Raw genomic sequence first — 26,377 nt, 5'->3', positions numbered from 1 at the left:
TACAATGATGATACAATACTGGCAAATATTATAAAACCAACAATTAATGACAATGACATTAGTTATGAATGATAATGATCATAATAACAATGGTGATGATGATTTTGATGATATACCAAGAAGAAAAAGCAGGAGGAGAAGAAGTAGAACAAAAAGAAGAGAATTTAAAGAAGAGCAATTTTGCACCGTTGGTCATCATTTTTTCGTACACCATTACACCTGCAATAAATACATGCAGTTCATCCAGACTATTGAAGTTGATATTCTCAGCAAAATGTTACAAAGCTCATTTTTGTTTCGCAGGGAGAGTGAGAATCATTTTCTTTCAATGAGTGTCATCAAAAAGTAGGTTTGATGTCCATCTTTCGCTGTCGTGTGCATAAACCGTGTGGATCTAACATCACACGAGTTCACACTGCAGCAATCGCATCGGATATCACGGATTGCGTATGCGCTGCGGCCTCGTACCACATATCCCCATACGACCATAGACTGTACACTCCTGCCAACGGCGCGCGGCGGCCAGCTAGCTGCGCACACACGTACACATGCAAGATCCAAAGAGGTGGTTCTTTGCTACATCTAACACATACACCCAGCTGCACGTTGAGGAACGATGGTGAGATTTAAACAGCAACCATGTCTTCCAGAGAAATTGATCCAAACACTTCTGTTGATACCAGTGATTGCCTGTTAGAGCCAGAAACGTTTCTCCTACTTGGGAAGCACTCTAGCCACGTGAAACTCTTTCTCCACCGGGAAAAAATCGAGTGTCGAGCCATCAATGCAGGTAAAATCAAGCTGGGCGATATAGCGGTTGCTGACATTATTGGATCCAGGAGTTTCGGGGGAAACGAAGCTAGCGAAGATGGTAAGCCGCCGAGGCCGAGTGGAAGTTCGTCGGGTGTGAAGGCTGGAAAGAAGACAGCCTCCAGCTCCAAGCCCGAGTTTAGCGAAAATGCTGCCTTTCTTAAGATTTTTGCATACCAGTACAATAAACGTCAGGAGCACGGTGGTGTCCGGTGTAGGCTGGAGTTGCTTTTTGTGGCAGATAACGTCGGAGTGGAAGCAAAGGACAACCTCGCCCTGGTGAATCGATGGAGACTGGTCATCTTAGCCCTTATCAACGAAGTCCAGTTCCAGAAAGTAGAAGGTTTGTATGTCTGCTGTGAAAGCAGCTCAGTCAGCCTATAAACATGCAGTACCACTGCACTACTACCATCAGTCTTGTGTACATGAAAAGGCATAAATATGCCAAGCACTATCACTAATCAGTGAGTAATCAGTCATTAATAAACAGTGTCATGACACGAGTGTGAAATGTTGACTTTAATATTCATTGGCCCTACCTACATCCTAACTATACACAGCCCAGTCGCTGTACATGATACGTCGTGACAGGGCTGTACGAGTGCGACCACCAACCACTAGTCTTATTTTGCGGTGAATATAAATTCCATATATCATTAGCTCATTATTTTGATTTTATACAATAATTCACGTTTGACAGCAATTCCAGTTCGACTTAGTATAGAAATAGATCTAGTAGTAGAAGAAGAAAAAGGAGAAGGAGAAGAAGAAGAATCAAATCGAAAAGGTTTTACTCACCAGTCTGTCGATATATGATTACTTTAAACTCCGGATTCCCGCAGCTATGTATGTGTACGTAGTGCTTGTAACGAATATACCGAGAACTCACAAAAAGTACATCCAATTGTCTCTGAAGTAGATGTGAAAATGAATTAAATCTGCGTCTTTGTATTCCCGTAAAAATAAAAGTTGCGTTGTGCCCATGCCAACGATGCCAGCCACGCAAGCTGCGTCATTGGCATGGTCACAACGCGCCCTAACGCATTGACGCAACAATAGCGCATTGTCCCGTTTACCACAATATCACGATTATACCAATGGTCCTCCGATTTAAAGTTCAGGTATTGCACTTCTCTAATATGTAGGTAATACACATGACTTTATAGTGCAACACAATTAATAATTCCCACAAGGTAGAAATAGCACAATTATGAATGATTCAGTGATTAGGCCTACAAGTAAGTTGTATTCCACAAGAAGGGGAAGAAGTAGAAAGGTGAAGTTTAGAAACAATGGGATATCTATAGAGAAAGTGAGAGAAGTTCGCAAGTCTGATGATTGATGATGAGGTTGGGTGAGTATTGTAGTATTTGAAGTGATATGTTTCCATGCTTTCACGTCAAAAGCTGGTTAAGAAGTGTAGTGAGTGTAAATCTTTGAATTCTGTGGTTGAATTTCTGTGGTTGAATGTTCTTTGGAGAAGGTCAGCTATCTGGTTTGTGAAACTTACTTTGAGATGTGGAGTGTAGGAAAAAGGAGATTGGTCGAAATCAATATCCATCTCATGTTGCTGTGGTGACCGGAGGTGACATTACGTTGTTCGGGAAGAATTTGAGATGCATTGTATAATACGACGCAGTGGACCAGAGGGGTTGTAAAACTAATATTCTTATTGAGTGACCACAAGCGGATATGATGAGAGAATTGACGAAAAACAATTCTTTAGAGTATAGTACCGTATTTATAATTTATGATAGTAAAATGTTATGCAGTGATAAATTGAAAGTGTGACTCATAGACTCATAATGTTGGTCTGTGTTGACAGTTTATAATGATAAATTAATTCATTAATAGATTGTCATCAAGAGATTTATTTGATGTTTGTGGAAGATCTTATAAGTTATTACAATTAATAGATTAATTCCAGAACACTTTGTGAATCTCAGATACTTGTTGAGATCAATTTTAGTGGAAAATATTACATAGTACATATATTATACAGGAAAGTCTTTCTTCTTGTTTTTCAATTAAGGGAGAAGGAATTCATCATTGGAATTGATTTGAAGACCGTATGACAAAACAAACGAATGCATGCACTCACTGAATGAATAAGGGCAAGTCCAAGATGACGCACTCGTTACATATGGGACATTCAGAGACTTTTATGACCTGAAAAATAATGTTCATGGCCTTTGATCATATTGAACTTTATCATGGTGATTGATATCTAGGAGAAGTATAAATCATGCAAAAAATGGGAAAAAAATGACCTTCACAATTATGTTCTAGAAGAGAAAATATGTGCCGTAAATGTACATTGTATGGGACCAGAAAAATTTTGTTTTTTGAACATTTTTTTCATCCTCAAAACTCTCTGAAAGTACATGTATTTCATTCTACAACTTGTATAACTCACTGTGATGAAAGTCACAACACTCAAGATTATTAGAGGTACATGTAAGTTTCATGTCATGAGGCAAAAACCTCCTTACGTATGTTCTAATTTTAAAAGACAGACATGATGTGTTACGTATGGGACAGTTACGTATTGGACACTTTGTCCCCCATTCGTTTAGTGTGTGGAGAACCATGTTTATAGGTATTTTGCATAATTATTGAAATAAAATCAGTTGAAACTACTCAAATACTGATCCAGATTGTCAAGGAAACAATAATCCCCAAATATTTACCATCATAATCATATTCAATAATATTTTTATATTTTTATTCACAATGACCAACCTGAGTATGCATGCCCTTTGTCCCCCATTCGTTTAGTGTGTTGAGAGCCATGTTTATGGGTATTTTGCAAAATAATTTTGCAAAACACCCATAAACAAATTTTTGCATAATTATTTCTTTCGAGGTAGAATCAGTTGAAATTGCTCAAATACTGATCCCGATTGTCAAGGGAACAATTATTACCCGAATATTTACCATCATAATCATATTTAATCATTAATTCTATATTTTTATGACCAACCTGAGTATGTAGGATACCCTATAGTTACTACTGAAAAATTGAATAGTATTGAAGTGTTTACTTCCATTGATGAAGGGCAGTTTGCCATTCAGTTTCAATAAAAAACAACTTGACACACTTAGAAATTAATTTTGATACGCAATACCTGCTGCATGGAACCCAAGTAATCGAGTAGATATTATGATGTCTGTCTAGCAATCAGGTCATTGATTCGAGTCACACCTCAGTATGTATACCCATGAATTTTGTCATGGCTACTACTGAAAACTGAATAAGGACAATTTGTTTATCACTTGCAATAAAAAAAAAAAAAAATGATTAAAAAAAACACACTAATTTGAAGTAACATCGATCTTCATTATCATCAAGTGCTATGCATGTGTTATACAATGCAGAACTCTACAAGTGTACAACGTAGCTAGAGCTCTACACTGTGTGGTGAACAGTACCAGTGCCCAATACACATAGTAGTTGAACTGCAATTTTTAAATCTGCTTGTGTATTGGTTTTCAGTACCCTTTAAATCAGAGGTCTCTACTTAAAGGGACTGTATAGTTCTGGTTCAGATGGGAATTCTGATTTCAACTTTTACAAGATAATTAGCACTTCTTTTATGAAATATTTAAATAGCATGCAATTCTAAGAGGAATTCAAAGTTAACATGACAAAAATCCATTTTGAAATGGCTGAGATATCCAGAAACGTGTCCTAACAAAAGGTGGGTCACATATTTTATTAGGACCACTTCAATTTACTTTGTATTTGTTTGTTTTTTGATATATCTCAGTCATTTCAAATTGGATCTCCATCAAATAAACTTTGAATTCCTCTAGTCTTAGAATTGTATGCTCTTTAATAATTCACAAAATGATTGGTTTCCAATCATCTCGTAAAATGTTGAAAACTGAATCCCCATTTCTACAAAACTACAGGAGCGTATTCGGTTTAAGATACTTCTTTTGGTTTATCACGTTATTGAGGGAACAGCTCCTGATTACAATGTTTCTTTGTTTTCGTCAATACCAACCTTCACAAACTCTTCGATCCTCAACTTCAGGTCTCTTACATATTCCGTTTTCTAGGAAATCTTGGGGGGAACGAGCTTTCGCTCATGCTGGACCAACACTGTGGAATTCACTTCCTTGTGAGCTGAAAGACTCAAGCTCCATAACATCTTTCAGGAGTAATTTAAAATCCTATTTGTTTAGCAGTGCATTTTGAAGACCAGTGCCTTTTGAAGACAGACTTTCATGTCTTTTTTTTTTCTGCTTCTTCATCTTCTTCTATTACGGTGTATGTACTTGTATCTTCAGTCTGTTTGCTTTGATGTAAAGCGCCTTGAGCATTTAATCAAAGTGGAGAACGGCGCTATAGAAATTGTATGTACATGTATTATTATTATCATTATTATACCATCCCTTTAATACTGATTTTCATTTTGCTATCTCCCCCTCCACCTTTCTGAAAATTGTTCAGTCAAGTACATGTATTGTTTCAAGTGTCTATAACTCAAAAGTAGCTGCAAAGTTGGGATGCTTTCTTCAGGATGATTGACCATTTGTGTACTGAGGGACCTTCCCAGCTGGCTACATGCATTCACATGCAATATGTACGAGGATGTCCCATACGTAACGCATTTGTCCCATACGTAACATTATTTCATTGCCTAATAAAAAATATGTCTTGTACTATTTTGTCTTCTTTCTATGGTATTTAACTTTTCTAAACAATAAATTAGAACTTTCCAAAAGGGCATTCAAATAACCTTAGAAATTTCAGAAAAAACCTAAAAAAATGACCTCACTTTGTTACATATAGGACATCTCATGCATAATCATTTGCATAATCCCTAAATTTTCATACCACTTGAGTTAAACTATTTGATGGACTTCTTATGTCCACATATTAATAAAATATCATTTGCTTTCCTTTGAATAAATGTGAATTTTTTATAAATGTCCCATAAGTAACGCTGTGTTTCACATTTATGCAAATGAGGCCCTTGAAATTTGCATAAATTTACATAATATTATTTTTCCTCCATGGAAATCAAAACTTCAAAATGATACCAAACATGTCAATACTGAGCAAAGATGAAATTTTGCCTCCTGAGGGGACCTTACCTTGGACTTGCCCACTAAAGCTAACTGCCTAAAAGCCATACACAGCTCAGTCACTGTATCTGGTCAGGCTACTAGCATAGTAGCTGGTGGTGGTGGTAAGGGGACTTTCTGAAGAGGATAAAGAGAAAGGCACAGAAAGGGGAGGTCATTATAAGGAATGATTTCAAGTTCGGTGTTAGTGCTAGTGCTATGTGAACACTAACACCAGCAATCGGTGTATAACCGAACTTGAAATCAATCTGTGTTTGGAGGTTGACCTCCAAATTGTGCCATATTTCAGGTAGTTGGTGTTGGGTGTGGTGTTCACTGGCACCGAACTTGAAATCACCCATTGTGTAGCTTACAATACAAACTGTACATAGTGTACTGTATACGCCGAATATTTCGAGAGGTTCATATTTTCGCGAATTTCGTGAGTGAGGTGCTATTCGTGAAATTAAAGACACGCGAAAGTATTGACTCTGATCCCAGTGTACACTTCTCATTCAGTACAGGACTCCACGATCGCGAATTTAACAACTCGCGAAATTGTTGGGAATTCCCAATTCGCGAAAATTTAGACTCGCGAAATATATGGCGTATACAGTACTTCAGCAAGACAGAATCTAAGGCATGAAGGAACAATAACCAATAACCAATAACCAATAACCAATGAAAGAGCTCTTTGGAGCTGCACAGTTTGTGAACACCCTGTTACCTACTGTATAGCCTGTGTTCTCCTGTACAGTGTACCATGGTAACAACAGAATTAGCAGCTGTATACGTACACAGGTTGCTTTTACAATGTCTTGTACGTTTTTGTTTTGTTTGTTTGTTTGTTTGTTTGCCTATAGATGAGCAATCTCGGTGCATCTATATCTCCACAGCACATTTTGGTAAATGCCAAATATAATACAATGTCTGGTTGTAAAGACAGGAAGCATATATGATAACAATGATAACAAGAAAATGCACAGTAATTGTTATATAAAGGATTTTTTACTTTTATCAATGTGAATGGCCCTCATAAAAAGTGTGTGTGTGTTCTCAGTGCTTCTCATTTGTATCCCAAAATGAAGGATTATTATTTTTTTTATGCCTCCGCCACGAAGTGGTGCTGGAGACATTATGTTTTCGGGTTGTCCGTCCGTCCTTCCGTCCGTACGTAATGAATTTTGTGGACAAGGTAACTATCGAAACCTGTTGAGGTATCCTAATGAAACTTGGCATGTAGGTTAGGGGGTGAAGTTGTGCCGATCAACTTATGGGTGCACATGCTCAAGGTCAAAGGTCAAAAGGTCAAGGTCAAATACATAAAATTTCACTATTTCCACCATATCTATTGAATGCCTGAAGATATTTTCTTGAAACTTAGTGTTAACATGTATTACCCAATTAAGATTCTCTGGTGAAAGTTTGGGTCATGAGGTCAAAGGTCAAAGGTCAAAAGGTCAGGGTCAGATACATAAAATTTCACTATTTCCACCATATCTATTGAATGCCTGAAGATATTTTCTTGAAACTTAGTGTATACATGTATTACCCAATTAAGATTCTCTGGTCAAAGTTTGGGTCATGAGGTTAAAGGTCAAAAGGTCAAGTAAAAATATTAAAACTTTTTTTTTTCCTCCATACCTTGGAAAATTGTTCAAGGTATCTTCATGGAACATAGTATATACATATACTGACTGGAAGTGATTATCTAGAGAATGTAGGGTTCATGGGGTCAAAGGTCAGGGGTCAAAGGTCAAGTGCAACACTTCAAAATTTTACTATTTCCCTCCTATCATGCAATGCCAGCAGGGTTACTTTTTTTTACACTTGGTGTATGCATACATGTGTAACCTAATAGAAATTCTCTGGAAAGTTTTTTTTTTCTTCTTTTTTTGCCTCAAAGGTCAAAAGGTCAAAGATCAAGTGAAAGTGCTGAACTAACTTTTTCCTCCACATCTCGGAAGTGGCTCAAGTTATCTTGAAACTTAGTACATATTATGCATGTTCTACCTGAAAGTGATTATCTTATGAATTTTAGGGTCAAGGGCCAGATGAAAATGGTAACAATTTACTATTCAATTCAGAAATTGCACTTTTTCTCCACACCTGTACCTTGAAAATTACTCATGCCTAAATGAATGGGTCAAAGTCGAGTTAAAGTCCTTAAATCCCTCGATACATGCTCTCCTATTCATCCAATTATTAAACCTACAATGTGTAGGTCAAGGAAGGTGAACATTCAACACATTTGTGACAAACTTTTCATTTCAATATTTTGCCAATTTTGTGAAAATGCAATCACACATTGTCCACATGTACTATCTAGACCTATTGGGAAAATCATGCATTATGGCAGAGGCATACCAGTCGCCAAAGCGACATTTCTAGTTAGGTGATCCGAGTATCCTCTCGGATCACCTTCTGTTTCTGTACGGATTCTTTCTTCTTCTTCTTCTTTTTCTTTATTTCTCCCCAAAAGTTGTGCAGAGGTTAGCTCAGAAAGTCCTGTTCCTATCAATTTCAAAATTATACCATGTATGTATCATGTCCCAAAGACGACAGCGCAAGTAAAATCATAGTGATCAGTCGACCGTGACGTCACTATGACGTCATTATATGAAAACACATTTTCATTCATATCTCATTATTGGAATGGAATTTTTCAATGAAATTTACGTCACATATATTTCAAGTCAAGCGCATTCTACTCATATTATCAAAATTCATATTTATTGTTAAAAAGCGCGCGTACGCGCGCGTTGAAATATTTGTATGCTCCAATCGAGCTCAATTTTTTTTTGCACACGTTTCAGACCATTTAGAGCATTTTTTGAAAAATTGAAAAAATTGGACGGACGCGTACGCGCGCGCGCATATACGCACGCACAGCTCATATGCAATAGAAATTTCCCGTTTTTTCACTTTGATCGGATACCTGAAAAGTCAAGGAATATTTCTACCAAGTTTCAAGTCAATCCGACTCAATATGACGTCATACGGGCCCGTCAAAGTTGAAATTCCGCGCGCGCGTCAATGGCGATATACAGTGCAACTATGCAAAAGAACCGCCAATTTTAAATCCGATTTTACTCGTCAGGATGGACGGTGACCTCCCATTTTCTTTACATATTCTGAAAGCTGATGAGTTGTACATGTCATTTCATGGGTTGGCAATGCTGAAAAAATGATTAAAAGATATCAAATTTCTTAATAAAGTAAAAAAAGTAAATTTTCAAAATGACGTCATCAAAATTCAAGTTCACTCGAGCGTATTTCACTTATCCTTTGCTGATTTTCACACAAATTTCAGTATGTTGTAGCTTATTGAATGCTCTTTCATTAACATAATAACAGCATTTTGATTGGATGACGGCATCATCTTGTAAAAATGGATTGAAAGTAATCTTGTCAAATTTAACCAGTTTACGTGTTATCTCTATGGGAGTGCAGTTTTTCTGGAAATAAAAATTGACATGACTATCTTTCTCGAGCACTAGCTCACTTATGCTTCGGTGAATTTCTCCTAAATTTTGATATGATGTAGCTGAGACTTTGGGCTATCGTAAGTGTGCCCTTTGTTTTTTCATACGACGTCGGCATCACGTCAAAAAATTTGGTTGAAATTAAAGCTTATCTTCGATGTATTGAGATATTTCTTTCTTTCTGCAACTTTCTTTGCAATAACTCAAGAAAGACAGCCCCTATCACCCCCATATTTTGCACATGTTTAGTTCATGTTACGTACATTATTTCATAAAATAACAACTACTTGATCGGACACCATCTTGGGTATGTAAATTAGGGTCAAAGGTCATAAATATTTCATCCTGTATCTTAGTAAATACATGTCCTATCTTTCCCATATTTTGCACACGTAAAGACCATGTTACAAGAATCATTTCACAAAATAACTACTTTTTGCTCAGATGCCATCTTGTCTGTGCAAAGTAAGGTCAAAGGTCATGTGTACTTTTTTATGTACCATCGTTATGACGTGTTATGTCTATGGGAGGGAATTTTTCTAGATGTGAAAGTTGACATGATTGTCTTTATCGAGCTTTAGCTCAGTTACCCTTCGGTGAATTTCTCCCAGATTTTCATATGTTGTAGCTGAGACTTTGCGCTATCGTTAATGTGCCTTTTGTTTTTTCATACGATGTCGGGATAATGCTAAAAAACTTGGTTGAAATTAAAGCTTATCTTCGATGTATTGAGATATTTCTTTCTTTTTGCAACTTTCTTTGCAATAACTCAAGAAAAACAGCCTCTATCACCCCCATATTTTGCACATGTTTAGTTCATGTCACGTACATTATTTCATAATATAACAACTACTTGATCGGACACCATCTTGGGTATGTAAATTAGGGTCAAAGGTCATACATGTTTCATCCTGTATCTTGGTGAATACTTGTCCTATCTTTCCCATATTTTGCACACGCAAAGACCATGTTACAAGAATCATTTCACAAAATAACCACTTTTTGCTCAGATGCCATCTTTGGTGTGCAAAATGGGATCAAAGGTCAAATATACTTCATTATGTATCTTCGTTAGTGCATACGGATTTCGGTACCAAATATGGCAGGTCTGACTCCCTTTTCTAAATGAGACTCCAAACATCACATGGCGAATGTTCCCTCAACACAGATGAAACCTGTATGGTCATGCCTATTGGGATCAGGACTCAAATCATTGATTTCCCAATAGATCGGATCACCTAATTTGTCAGTGTTGACAAATTCCGAGTCTAGTTTAAATCTTGTTTTTTGACAGGGAGTATCTAAGACCATGAAAGCAACAAACTCATTATCGCACAAGCGAGATACATTCTACATCTGAATCCTACTAGCCCGCAGATCAATACTTCAAAAGAAAAAAAAAAAAAGAACTCACACAAATATTGAACAAACCAAAACAACAGGTTTTAGGAAAACTATGCCATTGTTTTTCAGGTCATATCTACTGTATTAACATTTAAGAAGTCAAAGTTTGGTAGACACTTTGCATATTTTGTCAACACCCTATAAATCAAACAACTGATATTAAAAGCACACAGAGTATCTAGATTTGCTCTTTGTTTTGTGCAGGGATGCTTAATCAGCAGAGTGTACAAAGCACATTCGTATCTATACCTTAAAGCTACAAGAGGTGTACAGTTTTAACCTTTCACCAGAGGGCAAGATTTTGTTATCTGAGTATATAAACAGCCAAGGAGGTGTGATGTACCTTCTTGCTATATATGTGTATGTACAACATTTTGTAGTGTATACATGTACATAATGGTACGTTGTAGCATGAGTCCAATCAATTGATCTGCTGATTATCAAATGTCCATGTTTGTAAACTTTATCAAGTGCTTGTGAAAAAGGTACAGCCACCTTCATGTTGGCTGTAGGAGCTTCACAATTCAAAAGATGCAGAACATTTTGAACTTTCAAATTTTTGATAAAGGAATTTGTGATGTCATGGGAATTGAATGGTTCAGGGTAGAGACGATATTCAAGATGAATTTCATAAGTCTTGAAGTTCCTTCTTTTTTTTTTTTTTAAAACAAGTACACCAGGCCTTGTATGTGCACGTTCCATGTGATTATGATCTGTTACTGAGCTACTATACATACAATTTATGTCAAAGGAAGTATTAGCAGCACATATGCCTTCTCAAGGAGCTACTTAATCAAGTGCACTTTTGATATCCAAAGCAAGAAAATATTTTCAGTTTTGTGAAATTTAACTAGCTAAAGAAATATTCTTCTGATCTGTCAGATGATAAGCAAGCACATTTGCATAGAAATGTAGATCAAACCAAAAGCATCAATTGATGTTTAATATTCAGTGAATAATGAAACTGTCTGATTAATCCCCATCAGTTTTATAAAGTGGAGAAATTGAAAGTAAAACTCTTTTAGCAGAACCTTGTATCTACATGTAGGGTAGTTTTACCACAAAGTTCCTGACTCAGCACACAGGCACCTGGAAATCCTGAGCAAAATTTAATGAATTCCTCATCCCTCCATTCCTATATTGAAAAATCTTAATATTAATGAGAAGATATCTCTGGACTCTTGGACCCCGTTTACAGTGAGTGAAAAGGCCAGGCTTTTAGGTGCTGATCTGAATCACTGTTTGGATATATAGGACTTTATCAAACAATAGTTGATCATGAAGAGGTGGGGGGTAGCTCACAGAGAAAAGTGTGTATAGGGTGGACAGACTACCCTGGTTGCACATTACAGATCAGATTGTTATAATACTGAGAGCCATTTAATAACCAATACCGCTTTCACATTGCCTGAATAAAAAAAAAAAAAATGCTCCGGTGTTGCACCGAGACATTGCCCAGGTGTAACACTGTAACGGTCCCATAATAAATGCATTCACATTGGTCGTGCTGTCTCGGAACAAGTCCGGCGTGCACACTCCTGTGATAGGGCATTCACATTACCAACATTTGTCCCACAGTAGAGCACATGTTTTAATCATTGCCTCTCATATCATTTAGGCGTTGCCTAAAAATATATATAAATAAAAACAAAAAATACAATGTTCAACAAAAAAAAACCTGCAAAAATTAACGTTGAGAAACTAAGTGCACAAAAATGTAGAATGTATTGTATCACAGCATCAAAGGAGACCTACTATAGGTACAATTTGTGTCTAATAGACCTACAGGAGTTTTGTCATCTTGGCAATATGACTGATAATATTGGCAAGCGTCTAGGCACATATCAGTACTTAGATGCACAGGCGTAGTGCCATGCACAGTACATCTGTAGGCCTGCCACTGAAGTCTTCACACAATTAAATAGAGATCTACAGCTCTGTAGATCTTTCTTTACCAAATTATGCTGTCAGAGGTCTTTTGATATGAGTAGGAGACTGTCAAATGGTAGTCTACATGAAAAGGATTCTACAGCCATGGTACTTTTATCATGATATAGGTGATGATTGGCGGGGGAGGAAACATACCGAATGTTCCACCAGAAGGGTTTGAAATGCTATTGAGGGAGGTTATAAGTCCCGAGACGAAGTTGAGGGACTTATAGCCTCCTGAAATAGCATTTCAAACCCTGAGGGTGGAACTTTTGGTACATGTATGTTCCCGACAACAAAAGCTGTTATGATTTATAAATAATATGGGTTAGTCAAATACGTCAAATACAACATTAACGACAACCACCCAGCACAACGCACTCGATTGCTCCCTTACGCAGAGCCAAATTCACCGTGCGTGCGCGGTCGTTAGGCCTTCTGTCATTTGTTACGTGAAAATGTTTTCCCATGGGAGAACATTATGAGAATTGGGCAAACATAACGAATGTACCTCCATCACATGACTGTGTTTAGCCAATCACTAACCGGTATTTGACTAACCCATTTAAAGCCTGACAGTCGTGGCGAGTGGTTTGTGCGGCACGGAGACGAACGCAACACGCTGCCTCCCCCCATTCTGTATCAAATGTGACACCGAATGAGAATAGCGCTGGCTCAGTGGGTCAGCGAACACATGCTGGAGTCTAAATCACCTGACCCAAAATGGCTGTCCGAGCCACAAGAGTTTCTGATCAGTGCCGAATAGATGCACACTCACAGTGCGCATGCGCATGAAGAGAGGCCAAAAGAGCCACGCGTCCTCTGGCCTCTCTCCTCCAATCACTGCAGATTGCGGCCACAAAGTTTGTGTATGATGCGTACAATGTACACACACACACACACACACACACACACACGTGTCAGTGGCAGCACTGTCCCACACGTTAAATGGATAGCACTGCAGTCTGACATTGCGCAATTGCATGCACAAATTTCGTTCGTTCGGAAGAGTTATGCAATAACGTACCATTAGGGGTGACGATTGTCCGACTTTAATACATGTATATTGAAATATGTCACTGTGTCATTTACGGCCATAAGGTGTCTTCTGTTTGTCATGTTATGCTTGTTATGAAAAATGGATGCTTGGCTTTCTAGTTCTGATGAGAGATATGTTTCATCTTCATCACTGATTGAAATCTATAATCGCTCTTTAATACAGTATGCCACTTGAATATAAATGCAAGATTGATATTCCACAAGTTGTTGAAATGTATAGTTGTATGTCATTGCTGTGTAATCATTCAGCGCAATACAGGGTCATCTACTGTTTGTTTTGTTTTGAAGTGAGTTTTTATGAGAGATGCATTTTGGTCATTGTTAATGACTGACAGTTTTTAATCACCCTGTGTAATTAAAAGCATAGATGCTTGTTTTCCAAGCAAGATAATTAATATTTTCACCCGCTGTGGATACACATCACTACAAAATCAATCAGCACAAGAGTATACATGTAGGGTCTTTTGTTTGTTTTTATTTTCAGTGCTATGTAGTTTTAGCAGGAGCTGTGCTTGGTCATCACCATCAACTGAAATCATTAATCATTCCGTCTTATAAAAAATGTATGCCACTTGTTTGACAGCTGATTTTTTATCAATTTATTCAGACAATATTAATCTTACAGACTTATTGTGGTCATGTTGCATTGTAACAACAGAAGGCTGTAATATGCAGTCAGACATTGTATACTTGGCTTTCTTGTCAAGTCAAAATTTAGAGCCGTGTCACTATTCAAAGGTTTTTATAGTATCTGGGCTGTGGATAGAATAATTGTGAGTGAGGCATGGTTGAGTTAACCCTAACTAGGCCGGGGGGGGGGGGCCTTCGAGGCCCCCCCCCCTCGATGTTCCGCGTGATGTATCGCTAACGTGAAAACCTATCGCCGCAACGTTTCATGACTTTTTTCTGTCAAGTCTCTCGCATCTTTTGACACCAAATTTGTGATGCCCGGGCGCGCGGTTCCGAAGTTTCACATAAATATGTACATGCATGTCAGACCAAAAATTGCTCAAAAACGTGAATTCGTGTACAATTTCAATGGAAACTGTGCTTACAGTCAAATTTCATAAAAGCATGATTATTTTGGGGTTTTATTGATTAAAATCAATTAATAACATATTTTCTTGTTCGGAACAATATCGCGGACAAGTTTCATCGAAAATACAATGAAAAACATAAAGTCGAAAAAACAAAGAAATACATAAGAAATAAAAAAAAAACAATAAAATACTTTAAAATTTTTTTTGGATAGCTCAATTTTTTTCTCTCATATTTGCTTAGGACACTAAAAAGAATATTTACACCAAAAAAAATGTGCCCATTTCGAGCTTTATTTAGTGATTTATACCAAATTGTCCGATTTCATGCATCATTATGCATAAATTAGCATAATCTAGCATAAATGACAATTTTTTATGCCTCCGCCACGTAGTGGTGCCGGAGGCATTATGTTTTCGGGTTGTCCGTCCGTCCGTCCGTACGTACGTCCGTCCGCTTTCGTTTACGCGATAACTTGAGTAATATTTACTGGAATTTTACCAAACTTGGTCCAAGTATGAAGTATGATGGGGCAAAGATTTGATTAGATTTTAGGTGAAATCGGCTAAAGGTCAAAGGTCAAGGTCAAATCATGAAATTTATCCGTTTACGCGATAACTCAAGACTGTATGGAGCAAATTTCACCAAACTTTGTTGGAGGATGATGTATGATGGGACAATTACTTGATTAGGTTTTCAGTGAAACCGGACCGAGGTCAAAGGTCAAATCCTAAAATTTATCTGTTTACGTGATAACTCAAAACTGGATGAAGCAGCTTTCACCAAACTTGGTCCAAGGATGATGTATGATGGGACAATTAGTTGAGTAGATTTTAGTGACATTGACAAGAGGTCAAGGTCAAATGCTAAAAATGTTGCTATTTCCCCCATATCTATGCAATGCCCGCAGTTATTTTCTTGAAACTTAGTGTAGACATGTACTACTGCATAAAGATTCTCCAGAGAGAGTTTCATGTCATAAGGTCAAAGGTCAAAAGGTCAAAGGTTAGGTGAAAATGTTGCAATATCACTTTTCTCACAAATGGTTCAATGTATCTTCATGGAACTTGGTACATATGCATGTACAAATGTACTGACTGGCAGGGATTATCTAGGGAATTTAGGGGTCATGGGTCAATAGTCAGGGGTCAAAGGTCAAGATCAACTCCTCAAAATGTTACTATTTCCCTCATATATATGCAATGATTGCATTATTAGTTTTAAAATTTAATATATGTACATGTATTACTTAATGGAGATTCTCTTGGAAATTTCCAGCCAGAAGGTCAAAGGTCAAAGGTTAAGGGTCAAAGGTTAGGTTTAAATGGAAAAAAAAATATTTTGTACTGTAATTACACTCTTTCTTCATACCTTGAAAATTATACTCAATGCATAAACTTATAATATGGTCGGTCAGAAGTCAAGTAAAAATTTTCAATTCCCCAAATATGTGTACTGGTCTGCACTCTTTGATAGACAATTATAGCAAACCCAGTTCGTGGAAAGTGAACATTCAAGATATTTCCGATAAACCTGTTTTTTCGATATTTTGCCAGTTATGTGAAACTGTCATCACACATTGTGAAGACATTGTACTATACACCTATTGGGAGAATCATGCATTATGGCGGAGGCATCAGTCGCCGTAGCGACATTTCTAGTTTTAAATCTAACTTCGTAGTACTTTATATTACATCATAGGCAATGTGTGTGCCAATTTTCGTCGCGATCGCGCAGTCAACGGCCGAGATCTGGAGGGGGGCCTGGGAGGGTTAATATCAGTTACAAGTGTACTTCAGGACAGTCATCCGCTCTAGTTTAGGGTATGACAAACTCCTGTAGTATAGTAGGTCAGTCACTCTGATAGCAAATCATAATTACAATGTATACACCTCATTACACAAGCTTCCATAGCCACAACGACCTTGTGACTAGTACATTGCAGCTCGTGATCAACCACCCATGGTTGTGTGACACAACTTGTGTCTGTACACCAAATTACAGAAAGTTCACTCAGTTGGTGCAGAGGAAAACAAAAGAACAGAAACCTGTAAGTTGAGCTAACTGTCTCCACAAACACACACGCAAATAAACCTCCACATTGGTATAGTCACATATTCAGTGGACTTTTGTCTCCTAGGGGACGTGTTTCCCTTTCTGTGGGTTATTCTGCTTTTTGTGTAATGTGCTTGATTACCTCTTAGATATTGATGCTCATCTGTGTGTGGTATTAAAGTTTAGAGCAACAACAAGCACCATGGTATAACATACAGTATGACATATAGCCTCTAGAGAGTACTTATACTATTACAAGTATATGTGTCGTAAGATTTTCCTTGTGTCTCATCTTAGTCATTTACATGTAGACCGTTAATGTCAAACATTTTCATGCGAACGATTTTTAGCGGATCAAAAATGTATTTGTGGGTTCTTAAATTTGTGCTGCGCAATTGTCGAGCCGTTCAAAATGTGGAGAGAAAATTGTGAAGAAATGTTTTTGGTTTGTTTTATTGGTATTGGTGTTAGTATTATGCTACCCAAAACTAGCGCAAAATATTTGAAAATGAATATATCATGAAAAATTTCTGCATTTACAGTAAGGTGTACAAGCAAGACTCAAAGACTCAAGTATACAATGTAGCTGAAAGCAGTTTGAATTCTACCTGAGGATGTTTGGCACTCATGCAGTATTCATAAACAGTTGGATATTTTACTAGATAGTGCATTATATCTGCAAAATGACTGCAGTAGAAGTGCAATGTATATTCTACATTAATAAGACACAATTGTTCCCCCATCTCATTGTGTGGTTTTCTGTGATCAAATCTCAGTTATGTTTTAAAGCACCATATCATTTAAATCTTATGAACAAAATGATAGGATAGAAAAAAAAAGAGGCCTTAAGTTTGCATTGAACCAGTCACTCTGAAATGTCTTTAATAGAAGATTCATGTTCTAATATTTTAAGTGAAATACATGTTTAGTATCTACCAGTTGTGGCAGTTCTAAATCTGCATTCCCTTGACGCTACAAACTAAAATGTATATACAGTGAATACATTCTTTTTGAGTCACTATGTCGTCTTTTTACTTTGAAGTCCACAGTGGGTGATAGTCAGTTTCTGTGCAATGAAACTCTGTGGACATGAAGTAAATGAAAAAACACTTGTGCAATCATTGACATCTGTGTTGTGTTACGTTGCTGATCTTTTTTTCGCTCGTTTGTTTCAGATCTGAAAGAGGATGACCTGCCCACCCCGCCCCACTACCTAGTCTGCATCAATCCATTCAGCGGCAAGGGGAAAGCCCCCCAAATCTTTGAACACAAGGTCAAATGCATGTTCGACGAGGCGGGAATCACGTACAAGAAAGTCATAACAGGTACTGTATACAGACCCCACTTGACAGGTAAACATTTCACTCCAGTGTTCCCTTAAGCTGTGATAGTTCTGCAGTTATCGGGGAAGAAGATAGCAGAGTGCACCCTCAAACTGATGGTACATGTACACTGTACCTCATCTAGAGTTTTGTGCAGTAACTGCTCTTTAGCATCAAAAAGGTCAGAAACGTCTTTTGTAGACCAAGAACCCAACTGTAGGAATGGGGGACATCTGTCACAGATGAAAGGCCAGAATCGAAGTCACTGAACTTTGCCAAAATGAGACCTTTCACAGCCTTGATGAATTAATCATTATGTAGTTTGGTGTCACACATTTTATTCAAATTTTCTGCCCAGGCTTGTGAATGAAAGTGAACCCTATCAATTCAAAAGCCTTGGTTCAGAGGTTAGTGACCTTACAGCATCAGTGCACTACATCATTCTGCACAGCTGTTTGGGAAGGAATGAACTTCAAATTTGTTAAATGCACAGATACACTATCCTATATCTTATAACTTTTCTCTCTCATAAAATTAAAGTCAGACAAACTTTGCCACCTTTGATGTGCACTGAGATTCAGAGCCTATGTTGTTGTTTTTTGTTCATTCATATTTAGTTGACTTTCAGAATATATATACAGAAAGAATTTATGGATTCTGATTGAATTGTTTAAAGGGACGCAGTCCTCATGAAATTAAAAAAAAATATGTTGTTGTTGGTACCTCCAGTGAACTACTTTCATCAAAAACAAACTTTCAAATCACCAAATAAGCTCGTACATTTCGGTTAAAAAAGTGTGACTCTGCAAATGAGCAAGTCTTGGCGGAGAGTCATACGTCATCGATGCACAACTCTTTCCAGCTGTGTTCTGCTCGTCATCCCTAGTTATTTATAAATACATGTTTACTATTTATTTTTATATTAATTGTATGAGCTTGAAATATTTTGTTTAAAATAATAAAACCACATATTGTCACATTTTATGAAAAAATCAGATATGGGCCCCGTTGCAAGAAAGTTGCAATCAATTGCAAATAATTGCTAATTTTGAAACAACCATTCTGATTGGCTCAGGGTCTGCCCTATTAAGAAGACATGCATGCAACAATGATTTTGATTGGCCAGTGACAATCAGTTGCAAGGCCATGATCATTTTGAACACTTAAATTGGTTTTCTGAGGCACGGCTGTCAACTTGAGAGTAGGGCATCAATGACGTTGCACCTTTTGGCAGGCTCTTACACGATCGCTTGCAGGAATTATTTTTTAAAAATCGCATACATGGAGACAATTTTTGATGTCCACGCGTATAAATTGGTGAATGGTTGTATTTTTTACTCTTCTTAATTATCAGTATGGTGAAAATCTCAGGACTGCTTCCCTTTAAGGGCGTGAGAACTGGTGAGCAGCAGACAGCTTGTGCCAGACTAGAAGTATGATAATTGAAATCGTTAAAGTTGTTGAACATTATCCCACTGAAATTCTCATCACATAGTATGTACTGATAATGGAGGTGATTTTCCAAGTCCCTCGTGCCTGCATCCACCACATTCTACTTTTATCCTAACTCCACATATGTCCCATGCAGAAAGGAAAGGCCATGCTCGTGAGTTGGCCAAGATGATGGATCTCGAGGAGTTCAGTGGCATCATCATCGTTTCAGGAGATGGGTTACTATTTGAGGTAAGGAGTGAAATATGGATGGCGTACACAGGGTTCTGTCTGTGCCCAAATTCTTGAGGAAAAATGAAAATTTCTGAAATTTTTTTTTTTGTACATGTTTTGATATTTGATGTCATATCACCATCATCATCATCATCATCAGAATTATAGTAGAAATATGTGTAATTGAAGTAGAAACAGTGAGTAGTATATAGCTGTAGTAGTATCAGGCAACAGGACATGATGATCATGTGCAAATCTTAAAGGGACTGTACAGTACTTGTTGAGGTAGGGATTCATGTTTTGAACATTCCTAAGTGAGATAATGAAAAGCCTCTTATGAAATATGAAAGAGCATGTAATTTGAAGTGGGATTCAATGTTTATTTGATGAAAATTGTTTTTCAAATGGCTGAGATATCCCAAAAAGTGCTAATAATAAAAGGCGACATGTTTCACCTCGTTTTTGGATATCTCAGCCATTTCAAAACCGATTTTCATAGAATAAACTTTTGATACCCCTTAGAACTGCATGCTCTTTGACAGCTCATAGAGTGGTTTCTGAAAATCTCGCAAAATGTTAAAAGCTAAATCTACACCTCGACCAGAACTGTACACACCCTTTAACTTGAAGAGTAAGACTCATTCTTGCCATAAATGGAATTCATCCAATTATTTTCCAGAGTAATTATTTAAGTGTACCCCTTCCAAACTTGTAATTGTAGAATGGTCTGATTCCGATTAGGGATACATTTACAACCATAGGTAATATATCAGGGGTTGTTCTTGTTTTTGTTGTTTTTCTTTTCCTTTTTTTTTGTAACTCAAGAGAGAGATTAAAATCAGAGATGAGCAGCACCCAAGCATGAGAAATGATGAGACTTGTCAGCCCAGCACTTATTGTTGGATCCAGTCAAAATTCTACCCATTAATTAATCTGTATGCATGTACATGTACCAGCGTGTTGCCAGTTGAGTGAGAGAGCGAAGTGCCATAAAGGTTGTCATTATTTTGTCAAGCTGGCACTATTAAAATCTATCAGTTTGACAGCCACTGCAGTTACACTTAGAGATTTGTGGTGATAAGAGGAGCTATTAGAACTATTTACACTGGGACAAATTTGCTCGCTGATAATGTTTTCAGGATGGATACGGTTAGGTTATTTGTAGTGGTGAAGTATTACATCCATATCAGCTGAGAGTGTGGTAAATATTAACGCAAATGGTCTGTGTTTTTCCATTATTATGTATCATAATAGTAGTCTTTAGTGGACTTCAGCTTTGATTGCTAATTAGTTCCTCAAAAAGGGTAAAGACGTGCTATGCAATCGACTCAGCCCTCATGTGACCCAATGTCTGATTTGGTTGATTATGGAAAGCAGTTTTCAGTGGAGGTTACAATGTATTAAAATTTGTACTGTATGAATATGTTTGGCATTTGTGTACAATGTGTGATATTGATCAGTTGATCTATTCCTCCATTCGTATGAGTATGTAATGTACTTGTGCCTTTTTGTGAGTTAATACACATTTCCAGTCTTTCTTTTCTTTTTCTTTTTTAATAATCTTACCAAACAAGCTGTATTTTCATATGAAGATGCGTAGCAATTTCATTCATTTTATAGCCTCACTGCTATGCCATCAGGTAAATCATGCAGTAGGTTTGGCACAGTGCCTCATGCCCAAATACTGTAAAACATGATATATTCGCAGCATGAATTTTTCGCGAATTTGAGCCGACAGCCTTTTTTGCGGCATGAAATTTTCGCGAACTGCCACTGGCATTCAATGCATATAGTGTAGACAAGAACTTTCTTGTGCATTTTAATTTCGCGAATCTTTGCGCTTGCGAAATTCGCGAAATTAAAATGCACACGAAAATTCCTCGTTTTACAGTATGTTGTCTGCATCTATTCTTCTTTAATAGCCAGAACTTCCTATAGTATTAGCAGTATGACTAGTATCTTTTTCTATCAAGCATTGAGTAGCAAGAATGTTAAGAATGTGGAAACCTCAGATAAACTTTATTGTTTTTTTAGGATCAGTCTTTTGTTTTGAATGTTTGCCTTTATTTTTCAGGCAGGTCAAGGTCAGTCTATTGCCAGTGCTGAGCTTTCCTCATTACAACTGTTGTTTTTTAATTCCAATTTCTTTCTGGGAATTTGTTTTTCATGCCAAGGTTGCTGCTATTAAGTTCGATTATGGCTTTCTGGCAAGTCTTAGCATTGCCAAGAGCAACCATTTGAAAGAAGTGTACACGTAATTTGAAAACACACAGAAAGTTGACTCAAAGTTTTAAATACATGTGTTCAGACAGGAATGGCGGAATATGAACAGCGAATGTTAAACTTGATCCTCGGGGAGAGAAGATACTACCATGTATTGATAATCTTCTAAATGCATATTGTGGTAGGGAGCATTCTTATGGTTTAGACAGCATGCTGCTGAGCGTTGTTCACAGGTGATATCACAAATGAAATCATTGCAGGGATTTGTGATTACTGTATACGCCATATATTTAGCGGGTCTAAATTTTTGTGTATCGGGACTTCTTGAAAATTTCATGAGTGGTTAAATTTGCAATCATTGAGTGCAGTACTGAAGGGAGAAATGTTTTGGTGCAGGTCACATTCATATCGGGATCAGAGTCAATATTTTTGCATGTCTTTAAAGTCACAAATAGCACCTGATTTGCAAACTTTGCAAGAATGAAAACTTTGCAAAATATTCGGCGTTCTGTAAAAGTGGTTTCTTTCGCGTACAGAAACTTTCGCGGTTTCCATCGGTGCCGACTTTTTCGCTTGTGTTTAAATTCGCGGTTGGTAATGATAGCGTTGTAACAAGCGACGAGTTCAAAACATTTTCGCCTGATGTTAAATTTGCGGTTCAACCTCAAAGCGCGAAAATAAAACCACCGCAAAGAAACCACTTTTACAGTATACAGTACATACAATTTGTACCCTTTATGACATGGCTAGCAACATAATTCTTGTCACTGTCTATTTTTCTCCTGCCGCAGTTCATCAATGGTTTCAGGGAGCGGGAGGACAGGGAGAAAGCTTTCAAGGTTCCCTTTGGCATGGTCCCCGGTGGGTCAGGGAATGCACTGTGTGTAGCTGTGCTATCTAGCAGAGGGTGAGTTTAAAGACCCCTTGATGCATACACAAAATTAGCTGGGTCGGACTGGGCAACCTGCATCATAATATTGCTTGCCTAATAATATCAGCCCATCACAGCCAGAGTACATGCCCATGGCTGGTTAGCCAATTAAATGCAAAGCTCTATCAGCTCTTTCGATTATTTGATCCAACTGAATCAATTCAAATTCATTTCATCCAATCAAGTGGTACACGGTACCGTATCAAATCCTAGAAATGAACATGCAAATGTAGCATATAGAGTACACATTATGCAGTAGATAGAATGCAGAGCTTGAATTTATGTGCATTATAAACAAAATACAATTGTAAAATTAACACTGGATATGTTTTGTTTTGTTTTGTTTTGTTTTGTTTTATTTTTTTATGTATTGTTGAACTTGGTTAGACTGACAATAGTTCATGGTTTCCTTGCTAGGGTTTATTCTGAAATTATTGCATTGGTCAGGTGTTTCATAGACACACAAGCAGACAATTTGCTGAAAAACAAAGCAAAAAAAAAAGGAAAATAAGAAAGAAATGTAAATGCTGAGCTGTGTGAGTATTAATCATGCTGAGTAGCGCAAGCCTTGTCACTTACATGTTAATTGTCCTTCTGTGACCCTGGCTCTTTATCACTCCCTTGGGCAGACTTTGTCCGGCCTGTGATTGTCCCGCTTATCTCACCATACCTTTTTTTTTTTGTTTGGCTAGTAGGAAGTATGAGGTAATTTTTTTTTCAAGAACACCAGAAATCACAGGGCAATCCCTCAGACACAGACCAAATTGTAGTGATCACAATTCTAGCTAAAGTCTAGGTAAGTAACAGGAAGAGGTAATTCCTCCAGATCCTTTCACCGGAAATGAGAACAGCATGCACAGGAAGATTTGACAAATATTCTAATACTATTAAAGATGATCAAATCAGGTATCATGAAAGCAAGTTAAAGTACAGTATGTTGATTTGTCTGTTGTTGTTTTTTTTTTTTATTGAAGATAGATAAGATATTTTGTGCAGGGGATAAAGAGTGTTGGGCATGACAATGATGCACTCTTAAAATATTGCGCACCAAAATGTCATGAACACTAGATACTAGAATTGAAATGCTTTCAGATACTCCAACATTTAATTCACTTCAGAACGATTGCATCTTGAAGGAGATGGTCCTGCATATGCGAAAATGTATTCTTTCCTTGCTTTTGATACTGAATGCAGGCAGGAGAAAGAAAAAGCAAAAAATGTTTTCATTGTTTTCTTCTATTGCCATTTTATTTCACAGAGAGCAGTGCCACAAGAATATAGCAGTCCATGCTGTGATGCGTATCATCAAAGGCAAGCCACACCTGAAGGATCTGGTCAATGTCAGATCGAAGACCATGAATGCCTTTTCCTTCCTGTCCATCGCATGGGGCATCATCGCCGATATCGACATCGAGAGTGAGCGGTTCCGCTTCCTCGGCGAGACCCGCTTCACCATAGGCTCTATAATCCGGATTGGGTTCCTGCGGAAGCCCGCTGGCAGATTATCCTTTCTGGAAGTGGAGGACCCATCTAGGTACAATCACCTGTTTCAGAAGTCGCCTCCACCAGCCCCGTATCCTGGGTCGCACGGAGGCAACCAGAACTCAAATGCCTGCACTGAAGCAGGGCACGTAGGAGTAGAGGTCCCAGGGGGGAATGGGGCAAGGGAAGAGGTGGAGCTCCCCAAATTGAGTGAGCCTGTGCCGTCAAATTGGACGGTCCTGGAGGGCGAATTTGTCGGGATCCTGATCGTCTACATCTCCCACATCTCCAAAGACTTTGTCTGCCACCCGTGTCGGCCCATGGACGAGGGGGTCATCCTCGTCCAGTACATTGACTCCACTGTCGGCCGCCGCGACCTCCTCAGCTCCATGGAAAAGTTCAAGACCGGCGACTACCTGCGTTACGACGTCACCAAGACGCGGGTGGTCCGGGCATTCCGGCTCGAGCCGCTCAACGGCAACGGCATTCTGACGGTGGACGGGGAGCGATGCGAGTATGGACCAATCCAGGGGGCTGTGAGCTCACAGAAATGTTACTGCATCATGTAGATTGTAGCAGATGTCAGGGTATGACCCTGCAAAAGGAAGGTGGGAGAGGTTGGTTACTTCTAGGAAGTTGTACTGCCATGATAGTCACTGTTACTTTGACGGGGTCAATGACCTCAAAAAAGTGTTGTGGCCAGAATGGTAGGATAGAAAGGATAGAGTCTAAGCTAATCAAGGCGTCAGTACTGTGAGGTCCTACTGCCATATTTAGGATTGATGTGCACAACTGTGCACATCCTGGGGTCCGTTTCATGAAAGTCTTATGAGAGACTTTTCGCTCATAAGACACAGTAATGAGAGACTTCGTGAAATAGAGATTTTACTTCTCTTTGAAAGTCTTTCGTAAGTTCTACATATGAGTGACTTTGGCCATTATGAGATTTCCGTAATGACTTTTATGTGATGACTTCATGAAACGGACCCCTGGCTTGAAAATTTGATGGTCAGAGAGAGATAGAACTGACACACAGCTGAAATCAGAATAATTATGTCAAATGATATGCTTATGGTGAGTGAACTTAATCATTTCCTTGTGGATGTCAAAATTCATTTGAAGAAAAAACAAAGAATACTGGAAATGTGTGGTTAGTATATAAATTTTGTATTAATTAATGAGAATTCTATCCATTATTTAATTTTAGATGAGCAAGCACAGGGTTATTTTTATAATCTTATGTGATGAATCATGGTTTGTAATTCTTTAGAAAAGATACAAATACATTGTGGCAAGTGCCACTACCTTATGGAGGATTAAAGGACAAGTTCACCTTCATAAGTGTTTACAAGGATTGAGAGAATGTAGCAATATTAGTAGAACACATCAGTGAAAGTTTGAGGAAAATTGGACAATCGATGCAAAAGTTATGAATTTTTAAAATTTTTGTGTTGGAGCCGCTGGGTGAGGAGACTACTACAGCTTGTAATGTCATATGCGTACAACCGTATAAAGAAAATGTAAAGAAAATTCAACATATTTTCACTTTTTTCGCATAATAAAAGAGCACTTGGCTTGCCGCTTTCTAAAGGCAGGGGGAATAATATTACCCATAACATATGTCGGTAACGAGTCGAGGGAATGTGTACTTTTTTCAAAAGATGATATTTTGTGAAATTCTCTTTATATTGTCCTTATATTGTTGTACGCATGTGACATTACACACTGCAGTAGTCTTCTCATCCAGCGGTTACTGCACAAAAACTTCAAAAATTCATAACTTTTGAACGGATTGTCCGATTTTCCTCAAACTTTCAATGATGTGTTCTACTAATATTGCTACATTCTCTCAATCCTTGTGTTTATGAAGGTGAACTTGTCCTTTAAGGAATGGAGAG

At 37.8% G+C, this 26,377-nt stretch overlaps 1 protein-coding gene across 1 annotated transcript; it reads left to right on the top strand.

Annotated features, from left to right (window-relative positions):
- Positions 1 to 639: 639 nt before the first annotated feature.
- Positions 640 to 25,048, top strand: LOC140232239 (sphingosine kinase 1-like). Its single transcript, XM_072312372.1, has 5 exons — positions 640 to 1,153; positions 18,032 to 18,181; positions 19,767 to 19,861; positions 22,858 to 22,973; positions 24,256 to 25,048. Exons 1-5 carry the CDS (start codon positions 640 to 642, stop codon positions 25,046 to 25,048), a joined length of 1,668 nt encoding a protein of 555 aa, XP_072168473.1.
- Positions 25,049 to 26,377: the final 1,329 nt, after the last annotated feature.

This window comes from Diadema setosum, chromosome 8 (genome assembly GCF_964275005.1).
Source record: "Diadema setosum chromosome 8, eeDiaSeto1, whole genome shotgun sequence".
Taxonomy (NCBI): Eukaryota; Metazoa; Echinodermata; class Echinoidea; order Diadematoida; family Diadematidae; genus Diadema; species Diadema setosum.
Note: the sequence above shows the minus strand (reverse complement) of the source record. Positions and strands in the feature narration are given on the sequence as shown.

Excerpts from the sequence above, each read along its gene's own strand:
- LOC140232239 (XM_072312372.1), top strand. The coding sequence starts at position 640 with ATGTCTTCCAGAGAAATTGATCCAAACACTTCTGTTGATACCAGTGAT. Across the intron at positions 19,862-22,857 it reads GAGATGGGTTACTATTTGAG|TTCATCAATGGTTTCAGGGA; the intron begins GTAAGGAGTGAA and ends CTCCTGCCGCAG. Across the intron at positions 22,974-24,255 it reads GCTGTGCTATCTAGCAGAGG|AGAGCAGTGCCACAAGAATA; the intron begins GTGAGTTTAAAG and ends TTTATTTCACAG.